Here is a 13,052-nt window from a genome sequence, read left to right as displayed (position 1 = left end):
ATCGTGGAGCCTTCTCTAGATGCGCTATTTTTAACCCGTTTGAGTGGTGGAGATGCAGACTTGTCAATGTGAGTCACTAGAAACCCCTGAGGTCTCCATCACAGGCCTACTCAGTGAGTTAATGACACCATTTTCACTCGAGTCAAGAATGTAATAATTCAGGAGAAAGGGTCTGCTACAGGAATTACTAGCAAGGAGAAACAGGCACAAACTCTCTCACACACACACACACACACACGTGTGCACATACACATATGTGCACATGCATATTAGAAAGTGTCTGGTACAGGGATTTGTATGACACGCTACCCTAACAAACACAGTCTCTCTCTCTCCCTCTCTCTCTCTCTCTCTCTCTCTCTCTCTCTCTCTCTCTCTCTCTCTCTCTCTCTCTCTCTCTCTCTCTCTGTCTCTCTCTGTCTCTCTCTCTCTCAAACACACACACACACGGCACACTGTGCGTATATAGTTTCCAATGCAATTTGGTATGTAGACATTGTGAGTCACGTTGCTAGCTATATTCCAGAGGTCCTATTAGAGGGCTCTGCCTGGGGAGTTAGCCTGCTGGGAAGCCGCTCTCTCAGGCCAGAGTGACTTTGGAGCACTCTTTCCATCCTCCCGTGTAGCATTAAAAGCAGGTTGCCATGGTTACTCCAGCCCCTCACGCACACAGTGTCTCCAACGGTAGAGTATTTGCAACAGTTCATCATTCCCCTGTTCCATCCTCTCAATCATCCATCCAATGATCACGTTTGCTCACGCCGTGCCGTCGCGGCCTAGCGCCACGGCGCACGACGTGAGCTCCAGGTGTGTGTCACGTGGGGTGTCGTGTGCGCGACATGAACGCAGCTTGTGACCTTGACCCTGGCCCTTTACGCCGTTCGAGTACATGATCCTGGCCACCATCACAGCCAACTGCATCGTGCTAGCCCTGGAGCAACACCTCCCTGGAGAAGACAAGACCCCCATGGCCAAACGACTGGTGAGGACGGCCCCTGCCGGCGACACACAGCGCTGACCCATGCGCGTCCACGCACGCATCCGACGCCCACGCAAGCACACACTGATTGGGCAAAAGATACAGACGCACTCATGTGGGGTTGGGCGTATGGGTCGATCATGCATCATAGGGGTGCCTATCTATGCCCCTGTGAACCCATGATACAGTTGCCCCTGCATGTGTGGGTGTGTTTGTGTGTACAGGAGAAGACGGAGCCCTACTTTGTTGGGATCTTCTGCTTGGAGGCGGGGATCAAGCTGCTGGCCCTGGGGTTTGTGTTCCATAAAGGCTCCTACCTGAGGAACGGCTGGAACGTCATGGACTTCATCGTGGTGCTCAGCGGGTGAGTCCCCTGTCCCGGTCGCTCACTGCTCCGGTCTCTCCCCGCCCCGTTCTCTCTCTCTCTGGTCTCCCCTACCGTCCAGGCTGGGGTCGATGTTCTCAGCAGGCTGGGCTGAGACCGTCTGCAGATTTGTGCACATGCCATGGTGGTCGTTGTCGCCGTTACCTTCAGAAGAGGTTGGGGAGTTCACTGTTGTCTCCTTTTGAGGTGGATGGGTGGATTCTCGCTGTCCAACAGTAGACACATGTGGCTTGTTGTTTCACATTGGAAGCTTAAATGTGTGACATGAATAGTGAGCAGTACATGAGAGCTGTATAGTGAAAGAATGTTTAACAGGCACAGTTGCCGGTACCTGTTTGTGACATGGTTTGCACACGGTGGTGTGTGTGTGTGTGTGTCTCATCTCATACAGTCACTGCGGGTGTGAGCATGTTTCCATTGCTCAGTGTGGTTTTGCAGTCAGAGAAGAGGTGGGTGGGTAAGTGGATTGGCAGTCGTGTCTAAAACCTGTTCCGTTTAGCCCCCAGGACCTCTGTAGAATAAATGTAAATGTAGCCATGGAGATTTCAATTCTGAAGCAGCGCAAGAGAGAGGGATGAGAGAAGGAGGAGAAGAGAGACATGGAAAAAGAAAGACAATGGGAAAGAAAAGAGAGAGGTGGAGATGCAGAACAGCTCTCTTGTTCCTCGCAGGACTCAGTTAATTTATTCAGGTGTTTGCACACAGTTAGGCGCCGGCCATCAAGTGAACACGACAGATGAGGGGCTGTTGTCTATGGTTGACGGTACGAAGACTATTCAGGGAAGATAGCTGTTGGCATGTTGACTTCTCATTTCACCCCGACACCCACGTCAGTTCCTCTCCACTCTCTCGCACTGAATGCACTTACATAAAAGGAACAGCATTACGTTGACAGAGCAATGAGAACAGGCCCAAGCTGAACAGATGCTCCAGCTCTGTGTGGCAGCTCTCCCTGGCTCGCACGGGGGGTCAGAGTGTCGACTGAAACGAACGAAGGATGTCACTGACAGAGAAGGACAGGAAACAGGGATCTACAGGAGCCATGATACATGTTGATGTACTGTAGATGGCAAATGTGCAACTGTGCAGTTTCTGGAATCTTGTAAAGCATGCTCTGTTCATGCTCGTGCTCAGGAAGCTGTCAGTGCTGGAGGTGGTTGTGACAAACTAGCTGTCAGTCATCTGTAGTTGGTTACTTGACTGAGACACGTCTCTGGTTCGGGTGTGTGTGTGTGTGTGTGTGTTTGTGGGGTAGATACAGTTGGTGTGTATATGGATGCCTCCCTCCCTCTGTAGTGCTAGAGTCCAGAAAGTTCTCAGAGTCTGATGGAGAGTCAACTACTTGGGCAGGCTGTTTCCATGTTGAACAAAGAGTCATCTGGTTCATGTGGAAGAAAGGTGGACCACTGAGTTTCTGTGCCCCCATGGTGCACTAGCACAAACACCATCTGGTAAACATGAGAGTGGCTAGTTTGTGAGTGTGTGTGTGTGTGTGTGTATGACTGTGTGTGTCAATGTGTGTGTGTGACTGTGTGTGTGTGTGTATGGTGCCATTGTCGCTGCTGCATAGCAGTACTCCATATGGAAGGCAGCTGGGTGAAGCTAGGATTTGTGTGAATCTGAACTATTTATTTTAGTTCCAAACTGCTAGTGAGTGCACCAGTGTGACTTGCATTTTCCTTTTTGTCCTTATAAATGGTCACGTTATGCAGCTATGTATAGCATAGCACTCTATGATTATTTGGGAGATGTTACTTGGCAACGCGACAAAGTAGCTGTCTGTAGTTACGCTCCTAAGTTATGATACAAACCATCAGTTGATGTTCCACATCCAGTTCATCAAGACATGGTTGATCATCGTTCCATGGAATGTTTGAAGACCATTCTGAAGTAAAAGCCCAGACTTAATTATCTGAAATGAAATAATTAAAGTCAAAGTTAGCATGAATGTTAGACAATATTATACAGGGACACCATTGCGTCTGTGTGGGAGATTAAATGATACCTGGAAAACAGAAAATATAATTATTTCAACAAAAAGGGGGAAATATGACTTCTAACGTCTAGTGCAGGGTCCCCTCAGGCTTTAATAAACTGCTACCCTACTCCACTGTATGCTCCTGTCCGTTTATACTGTGAGAGGAACTTATGTCCCGTGACCTGGTTTCCCTTCTCTCCTCAAACATATTTTGGGGTGACACACATGTTGGCCCATGTGTGTCACAGTCTGACTAGAGTAAGTATGTCAGACTTAAAAGAGAAAGCACACATGTATCACAGAGGCCGTCTGGGAATGAAAACAAGGCCACTGGGCCAACTTTGGTGGCTCTCATTCCATCAGAAATTAATGAATAGCTGGAAGCTAGTCTGTGGGGACACAGCGCTCAATTAACATTCATTAAACGGATGGTGGCAAAAAAAACAAACCTCAGTCGCGTCAGACCGGCCAACACGAAATCCAATTTGAATCTCCGGGATTCCAAAAATGGTCAATTATAGCCCCCAGGCAACAAGTATGGCACCGGTGGATTTGGTGTCTTTGATTAGCACTGTCTCGGAGGACCTTAAAACTGTTACTCCACTTCTGAAGCTACAGGTTCACACTGTGCACAACCTGTTTGTAGGTCAGAGGGATGCTCCTGCCACCTCGGACGTGGTCCCAGCAGGCCTTTTGGCACGGAATTTGTGTGTATCAGTCTGAATGCCCTGCTCTGCTGTCCTTGTTACAGTGTGACACTTTGCTAAAAATGCTGCTCTTTAGCTGTGATGAATTATTGATGTGGATGGCTGTTTTAAATGATTCACTAGCCACCTGGCACCAAGACAGCTACTCAAGAGTAAGACAGGCCACACCAGAGCAACGCTGCTCCAAACTGCAAATTGTGTGTGTGCGTGTGTGTGAGTGTATTGAGGGAAAAGTGACCTGTACTGGCCTGGTCTTACACACAGCTCTGTGGTAACTCTGTCTCTCCTGCATGCTCAGTGTAGTGTGTCTAGTTGAACTTGTCACTAAACCAACTGATACTAAATTTAGCAGTAACACTTTTTTGGACAATGGGGACCCATAAGGGTTTCTAAATGAGGGTTTCAGTGGTTTAATTTCTAATCTTGCTCTAATGATTGAACTGGATAAACAAGGGATAATGGTCTCTTGTGATCAGTCTTTGGGAAAACAAAGACCAAGCTATTTATTCTGTGACTAACAGTGAATAAACGACTCTCGTTTGTTAATCCTTGTGGAACCAAACTACCGTTTCCTTTATGGACCGACAATAATGGGATGACAAATCGGTAATCTACTGGCTTACCTTCAGGTCATCAAGCAGTTTGAATGGGTAGATCAGGGTTTTTTCTCGCTCAAGTTGAGGAATAGGTCTGCGATTGACGGTCAGTGAATATATGTCATGCTAGAATACACAAACGCCACCCACTGCCTGCCTGTCTTTCATCAAGCTAGCATCTAGAAAGCCTGTGCAAAGCGTGTCATGTGCATTTCCGCTTCAACAATGGAATTTGGGTCTGTACCAGGCAGTATGCAGGCTGCTTTAGTTCAGTTTCCACACATAATGCTACACAACGTGATGTGGAACACTCTGTCTGTCTGTCTGTCTGTCTGTCTCTCTCTCTCTCTCTCTCTCTCTCTCTCTCTCTCTCTCTCTCTCTCTCTCTCTCTCTCTCTCTCTCACTCGCTTGGTCACTCTCCTTTTCTCTCTCTCTCTCTCTCTCTCTCTCTCTCTCTCTCTCTCTCTCTCTCTCACTCGCTTGGTCACTCTCCTTTTCTCTCTCTCTCTCTGTCTCTCTCACTCGCTTGGTCACTCTCTTTTTCTCTCTCTCTCTCTCTCTGTCTCTCTCTAGCGTTCGGTGGTTCTCACCGTGTAGGTGGAGGTGTGTGGGTGAGGCCACATTCTGTTCACGTAATGAATTCCGCCTCTTTAAAGTCCGTTTTGTACAGCCCAGTGTAACATATTGAGCCTGGAAAAGCAGGTCAGCTACTTGCAGTGCTGTGACACGCCGACATGGAGGCGACATGCCTCATCAGTGTGGTAGCCCTTGTTCATCCAGATCTCCTAGCTATCCTACTGGTGTTTTCAAATGCGGATGTGCTTAGCTGTTGTTATTTGTAGCAGCTAAATATGGATGTCTTCCACATTTAATAGTGGTTCTGAGCCTAATGCTAAATATCATTAGAAAATACATATTTGTTTTGTTTTTTTGTTGTTGTTAATCCGCCAATTTTCCATGGTGGTACTGTACTAGGCTCTTACTCTTACAGAGTGTGGAGCCAAACAGACAGAATTCGTTACTGTACATGGAGAGATTCTGAGTCCTTATCAGCTTTGATTTAGCAGAGCCCATTGTTCACCATGTTAGATGGTTACAGACTCCCACACCTCTCAACGCTCTCTCTCTGCTCTTTCTTTTGCTCTCTCACTCTCTATCTCTCTCTGCTCTTTCTTTTGCTCGCTATCTCTCTCTCTCCTCTCTCTGGTCTCTCTGCTCTCTTTCTCTCTCTCTCTCTGCTCTCTCTCTCTGCTCTTTCTGCTCTCTCTCCCTCTCTCTCCCTCTCTCTCCCTCTCTCTCTGCTCTCTCTCTCTCTCTCTCTCTCTCTCTCTCTCTCTCTCTCTCTCTCTCTCTCTCTCTCTCTCTCTCTCTCCCTCTCTCTCTCTGCTTTAGACCTTGCGTGGGCTTACACTTGAGTTTCTGCCATGTGCTTTCTGCCCCCCTCCTCACACACACACACCCTCTCCCACACATCCAAGCTCCATCTACTCGTGTGTGTGTGTGTGTCCATGTGTGATCCCTCTCCATGCCGTCTCATAGTCCACCATTCAGAACACTATCTGAAGCTTCAAACCAATCTGTGTTGAAACAGCATAACGATTTGTTTACTGTCCTGTGGTTTTCACCGTTGGGTATTTTTCACTGTGGAAAGGACTATACTCTTGCCTCCAGTTGGAGGGAGTGTTGTTTTCAGAGATTGTGTGCGTAGGTGGAAGGCTGTCAATATGCGTGTGGGTGGATGTGAGTGGAAGATGCCCGTAAGGTGTACGGAATTGTACTTTGTTTATCTCCAGCCTCAAAATTGTAATAAATGATTTTGTTGATTCTATGTTTTCTGTCAAATAGAGCTGGATGTGCCAAATGTTGAGAAAAGGGACATTTAATTAATTACATTTCTGCAGCTTAAACTAGACCCCCACCTTGAAGGTCCCATGACATGAAATGTTCACTTTAGGAGGTTATTTAACATTAATGTGGGTTCCCCTAGCCTGCCTTTGGTCCCCCAGTGGCTAGAAATGTTGATAGGTGTAAACCAAGTCCTGGGTATTCTTCTCCGCCTTTGAGAAAATGAAAGATGAAACGCTCGGTTTTGAAAATCCTCTCCTTATCATAAAAAGGAAGGTTACCTCCCCTTTCTTTGCTTTGCCTGCACAGATAATTTGGCCCACCAATGAGAAAATTAGCTACGACCGTGCGAGCGCGATATTGGTTTTTCATCAAGACATGCAAACGACCAAGGCATGGCAGTTAGCCCCACCTCTCTCCTCCTCATAGCATTTAAAGCTACAGACACAGAAACGGCACGTCCTGAGGAAAGCTCATTGTGGGACTGCTCGTAGTGGCTGTAATTCTGCACCACGGCTGCATTTTGGGAAAGAGACTTCAGATACAGTATTAGGGGACCACTAAGGCATATATAAAAGCATCCAAAAACAGCATGTCATGGGATCTTTAAAAAGCAATATATAAAAACGTTTTATATTTCTCATCGGTTACTTGTTACCTTTCAGAGTTATTACAATGATCCCACAAAGAGGCTGCAGCAATACAAAAGATATTCAAAAGTCATGTTTACATCTGGTCTATACCCAAGGTACAGATGTTGTAGACATACAATGTGCGCGTGAATGTGTGTGTTCATGAACGTGTGTGTGCGCGTGAATGTATGTGTGTTTGTGTCCACAGCATCCTAGCCACTGCGGGGGCTCATATGAACATTCCAGTGGACCTGCGCACCCTGAGGGCAGTCAGAGTCCTGAGGCCTCTCAAACTGGTGTCTGGGATCCCCAGTGAGTAGCACAGGAACCTGAACACACACACACACACACAGCACACACACACAGCACACAGCACACACTGTAGAACAATGTCAGCCAGGGGCACCTTCACAACCCTTATGTAAGCATTTGAGTCCAGGGTGTGTGCGTGTGTGTGTGTGCCCCCAGGCCTGCAGATTGTTCTGAAGTCCATCATGAAGGCCATGGTTCCTCTGCTCCAGATCGGCCTGCTCCTCTTCTTCGCCATCCTCATGTTCGCCATCATCGGCCTGGAGTTCTACAGCGGCAAGCTGCACCACACCTGCCTGCCCGCTGCTGACATCCTGGGTACTGACTAGCTGTGTCTCACATGTCCCCTGCCCTCCACACACACACACACACACACACACACACACACACACACACACACACACGTACAGCCACACAAAGTAAGACTCGCTCAGGCTGTGAGACCTGACTCTCTCAAGCTGTGAGACCTGACTCTCTCAAGCTGTGAGGCCTGACTCTCTCAAGCTGTGAGGCCTGACTCTCTCAAGCTGTGAGGCCTGACTCTCTCAAGCTGTGAGGCCTGACTCTCTCAAGCTGTGAGGCCTGACTCTCTCAAGCTGTGAGACCTGACTCTCTCAAGCTGTGAGACCTGACTCTCTCAAGCTGTGAGACCTGACTCTCAAGCTGTGAGACCTGACTCTCTCACGGACCTGAGGCCTCCCAGGACACTCTGTCTCTTTGTCTTCATGTTTTGAACTCAGATGGCCTCACATGTCCTTTGTCTTCAGCAGAACTGTTGTGTCCCCGAGTTTTTCATTACAAACGCTCCCGCTGTCAGGGGGATTAGTTATAGCCTTTCACTTTTCTTAGGCGAAGACGTCGACATTTCTTTGTTTCTCACGAAGGAGAGTTTGATAGATTATGATAGCAGCAAGCCAAAGGTATTATTAACGCTGGTGCACCCGCAGGGACGATGGGCTGCCTTTTAATTAGCCAGCAACCCCACTGTAATCACACGGACCCAAAATGGTGTTTAATCCTGTCTGTGACCAGAGCAACACAAGCAAACATTAGCCTAAAGGAAAGACACATACCCAGATAACTGTCGGCTTGTTACGGTTTATGGCCCCACACCTTCCTTGTTTCCAAGTGCACCAAACATTTTTAAAACAAACCTCTACAATCTCTACATCCCCTGTGACCACCTTGTCTTACCCCCCCACCCCACCCCTACATCAGACAACGAGACGGTGGACGCGTCCGAGGCGGAGTTTGCGTGCGGCGTGCGGAGGTGCCCTGACAAATACGACTGCAACGGCAGCTGGATCGGTCCCAACGACGGCATCACCCAGTTTGACAACATCCTGTTCGCCGTGCTCACTGTCTTCCAGTGCATCACCATGGAGGGCTGGACGGCCGTGCTCTACAACGTGAGTCCCAGCACACACACACACACACACACATACCTTCTGTCACACAGACTGAGGTTCTGCATCAACACCCGGATCATTTGCAATGTTCTACTCAACAGAACCTGGACTGCATGTTACTGTGTCTGTAACTGCAGATACTACAAACAGCAAACACTCCTCATTCCCCTCCCTTTCTGTAACATTTATAAAACTTGTTACGCTAACTGCAGGCTTATTACAGGTTAAGAGTGATATTTTTTGGGGGAAATCTTTCAGGCAAACGATGCTCTGGGATCCACGTTCAACTGGATGTACTTCATTCCCCTCATAATTATCGGGTCATTCTTCGTTCTCAACCTGGTTCTGGGAGTCCTCTCTGGGTGAGCAATGCAGCTGGAGGTTTTGTACAGTCTGTGTGTGTGTGTCCATCTATTTGTGGGTGTTTGTGGGTGTGTCTATCTGTTTGTGGGTGTTTGTGGGTGTGTCTATCCGTTTGTGGGTGTTTGTGTCTGTCAACATTGTACGTTTAGGTGCATCGACACGGTGATGACCATTGGGCTGAATGTCTACTCCTGTGTAGGGAGTTTGCCAAAGAGAGGGAGAGGGTGGAGAACAGGCGGGCCTTCATGAAGCTCAGACGTCAGCAGCAGGTGGAGAGAGAGCTCAATGGGTACCGAGCCTGGATAGACCGAGCAGGTACTCGACACCACACCACACAATGCTGCTACGCTAATGCTAGCATGCTCACTGTCTGTACAGTAGACACCGCACCACACAATGCTGCTACGCTAATGCTAGCATGCTCACTGTCTGTACAGTAGACACCGCACCACACAATGCTGCTACGCTAATGCTAGCATGCTCACTGTCTGTACAGTAGACACCGCAACACACAATGCTGCTACGCTAATGCTAGCATGCTCACTGTCTGTACAGTCAACACCACACAATGCTGCTACACTAATGCCAGACATCCCAAGTCTCCCGGAAGGTCCGGGAGTCTCCCGCATTTCAATAGCGGCTCCCTGACGCCCGCAAATGCTATACAATCTCCCTGAAATGGGGGATTTAGTATTTTGAGCGAGCAAGATACTGTCAATTGGTCATTTCTGGTAGAGATAGGTGCATATCGCGCGTCATGACAGCGTCTGGGGGTATAGTGCTGGTTGAGGGGGTAGGCTACTTCATGCGTCCGGATTGCGTCCCGGGGGGGGGGAAGCCACCTGAGGCTCATCACTTGTGACTCCAGTACAATGGAGAGAGCACAAGATAAATGACTTGATGTAGTTACATTAGGGAATAATAATGAAAAAATGAAAATTTCGATATTTTGAGAGGCCATATGTTTGGAAGACATCTAATAGGGAGAGTCCGACTCTGAGTCTCTGTTGGTTCCTAGTTTGACTATCATATTGGTGCTACACGGTGGGTTTGGTGGGTTTAAAGGAGCTATGTGGAACTGCACAGTGCTATAATGGCAATCTACAGTATCCGTCTCCCACGCAATGAGAGGTTGAGAGGAAGGTGAGACTGACTCACTGACTGAAGTATGTGTGTGTGCGTGTGTGTGAGCGTGCGTGTGTGTGTGGCAGAGCAAGCAGGAAGTAAAATACATAGATCGACTGTGTGCGTGTTTGTGTGCGTGTGGGGTGTATGGATAGTGAGCGAGTGTAGGCATTAGTCATAGAAATCCATAAGTGCCGTGTCTCTGAAGGGGGTTGTTCAGGGCCCTCCAAGTGTAAAGTTGGCTGCTGGTGCTGCAGGATGTGCTACCCGTGCCTCCCTTTCCTCTTGGAGCTTTGCCCCCATCCCCAGGGCTGGGCTGGGACTACAAAATGGCCCTGGCATTTTTGCTCAGACCAGCCCACCACAATCGGTCGGACCCCACCCACCAGTACACTAAAAGATTTAAGAGATGTAATTGGGCCAGCCCATTGTCAGTATGTAAAATGAACCAATGGGCTGCTGTCCCTGCTTTAATGGGCCGGATGTTGGCCAATTTTAAGTTTATAAAAAAAAAAAATATATATATATATATATATATATATATGTTAAATATCATATCGGTATATATTAAAGTGCATTTGCCCGGTATGCCAGATTACTAGTCCAGGCCTGCCCATCCCCAAAAACAAACCTATCACTACCACAGAATGATTCAACATTAAAGATTCAAGATATTTATTGTCAAGTATACGGTTTAACAAAGTTACTCTGTACAATGAAATTCTTAGAGTGTAATGTCCTCCTTCCACATAGTTACACTAAAAACACATAAAAAAAAGAGTGAAAAATATATAAATATACAGTCAGAATAAACTAAGCTAAAGCACATAAATGAAGTTTTAAAGTGTTAAAGTGCATTGTTGCAAATATCGCAAGTCATGGTTCAGTATTTGTGTGTCTGTGTATGCGTGTGTGTAGCCTAATGCCAGCCTTTCGCATTTGACATTTTCCTTTGTACACGATGTTTGGAAGCAATTAAATCCTCATGAAATCCTCAGACTCTATTGACACTGTGTATATGGAGTGATTCTGTGTTTACCATTAATTCATTTTTTTACAGAGGAGGTTATGCTTGCTGAGGAGAACAAAAACTCTGGGAGGTCTGCCTTAGACGGTAGGAACATCCACACTGCCGATAAATAGCTCTGTCAACCCCTGCTTGGTACTGAGATGTTAATTTGTGTTATCTTGCTTTGTACAGTTGACCCTGTGACCTGTTTGCCTGCATCCTGTTTCTCTCCAAGGAACATAAACTTCCTAAAGGGCTTATCCCCCTTCATTAACAGATCATTAACTTTCCAGAGAAAACACTGCTCAAGGACAGTCAGTTTACTCTGGTCGTTCTGGACATCATTGTTGTCTTGGTAACAGCCCCGTGGCTTGGCATATGACTGCTGCGATGAAGGCTGTTTGCAAGTTTTCCTGTTGGTTTACTCCCATCTCTTTAGGTTTTAAAGCTCGGCGTTTGTCGGCCATCAATATGCACTGTTTTCCTCCATTACTGTATCATTATCGTGTTGTTTCCTGGTTTGTTTTCACGCATACCATCTGGTATGGGATCATACACATCTGTTGTCCCAAGTGTTTCTACACTATGTAATTAGAGACCGTTTGTCTCATAATTCTCCGGACTGTTCAGTGCTGAAGCGAGCCACCAGCAAGAAGAGCGCGACGCGTCGAGGTGGTCCTGGAGATGACAAGCATGCAGAGATGTGTACCGCAGGTGAGGAGGAAGCCCCACCCACCTTCTTCCTTTCCGCTGCCTTCCGTCCGTCGTTTCTGCTCCTCCAACCTCCCTTCTGTCCATCCTCCCTCAGGAATGTCTCGAACCAGGGTCAACTTCCGTAGCGGCAGGCGCGGCCCGGCGGCGTACATGCGCCGTAAGGAGCGCATGCTGCGCATATCCATCCGCCGCATGGTGAAGACGGACACCTTCTATTGGACCGTGCTCAGCCTGGTGGCGCTAAACACCATCTGCGTGGCCATCGTCCACCACAACCAGCCAGACTGGCTCTCCATCTTTCTCTGTAGGTCCTCAGCTTAGCTCGGCTTAATGATGACAGGCCACAGATTTGTGAGAACTAGAGAAGCTAAGGTCGATCGCAGCTTTGCTTGTCTCATGAGCAACAGGTTTGCAAGGTAGACATTGAAGTCTTGTCATGATGCTCGTTAGCATTGCTAATGCTAAAGTTGTTTGTCAATGACAGCTACATGCAATAGTGCCAACCTGGCCTTTTCATCTGAAGGCCTAATTTAAAAGCCTTAGACAGTCACTAATGAGTGGTGAGATGTACTACAAGTCTATTGGTTCACCCTGAGTGCTAAATAATGAGCTAAATATTTGATTTGTACTTGGAGCTCAGTGTTCACAAGTAAACACACTGCAAGGACGTTCTATCCATTAACGTACCATAACTGAGAGCTCAGCACAAATGGTTTTACTGCGTCTAGTATACAGAGAGTCTGGGAGAAAAGTCTGGGAGAAAAGCTAAACAAGCTTGACCTCAAGTTGTTTGACCTGAAATGTCTGGGCAGGTCTTACATTTAGTCATTTAGCAGACGCTCTTATCCAGAGCGACTTACAGTAAGAACAGGAACATTCTCCCCGAGGCAAGTAGGGTGAAGTGCCTTGCCCAAGGACACACTGTCATTTTGAACGGCCAGGAATCGAACCGGCAACCTTCAGATTAATAGCCCGACTCCCTAACCGCTCAGCCATCTGA

At 47.5% G+C, this 13,052-nt stretch overlaps 1 protein-coding gene across 1 annotated transcript in view; it reads left to right on the top strand.

Annotated features, from left to right (window-relative positions):
* The window catches only part of LOC146270885 (voltage-dependent R-type calcium channel subunit alpha-1E-like), a 37,208-nt gene that overhangs the window by 6,707 nt on the left and 17,449 nt on the right, over nucleotides 1-13,052 (top strand). The window contains exons 4-13 of the mRNA XM_084706595.1: nucleotides 877-982; nucleotides 1,204-1,343; nucleotides 7,332-7,435; nucleotides 7,592-7,750; nucleotides 8,651-8,841; nucleotides 9,100-9,203; nucleotides 9,404-9,519; nucleotides 11,390-11,443; nucleotides 11,969-12,052; nucleotides 12,147-12,356. Of these exons, the coding sequence (XP_084562721.1) occupies nucleotides 877-982; nucleotides 1,204-1,343; nucleotides 7,332-7,435; nucleotides 7,592-7,750; nucleotides 8,651-8,841; nucleotides 9,100-9,203; nucleotides 9,404-9,519; nucleotides 11,390-11,443; nucleotides 11,969-12,052; nucleotides 12,147-12,356 (1,268 nt within the window). The remainder of the gene's footprint in view (nucleotides 1-876; nucleotides 983-1,203; nucleotides 1,344-7,331; nucleotides 7,436-7,591; nucleotides 7,751-8,650; nucleotides 8,842-9,099; nucleotides 9,204-9,403; nucleotides 9,520-11,389; nucleotides 11,444-11,968; nucleotides 12,053-12,146; nucleotides 12,357-13,052) is intronic.

Source organism: Hypomesus nipponensis, chromosome 10, assembly GCF_054491055.1.
Source record: "Hypomesus nipponensis isolate SF chromosome 10, ASM5449105v1, whole genome shotgun sequence".
Classification (NCBI taxonomy): domain Eukaryota; kingdom Metazoa; phylum Chordata; class Actinopteri; order Osmeriformes; family Osmeridae; genus Hypomesus; species Hypomesus nipponensis.
The sequence above is the reverse complement of the archived record's forward strand: the minus strand, read 5'-3'. Positions and strand labels throughout refer to the sequence as shown.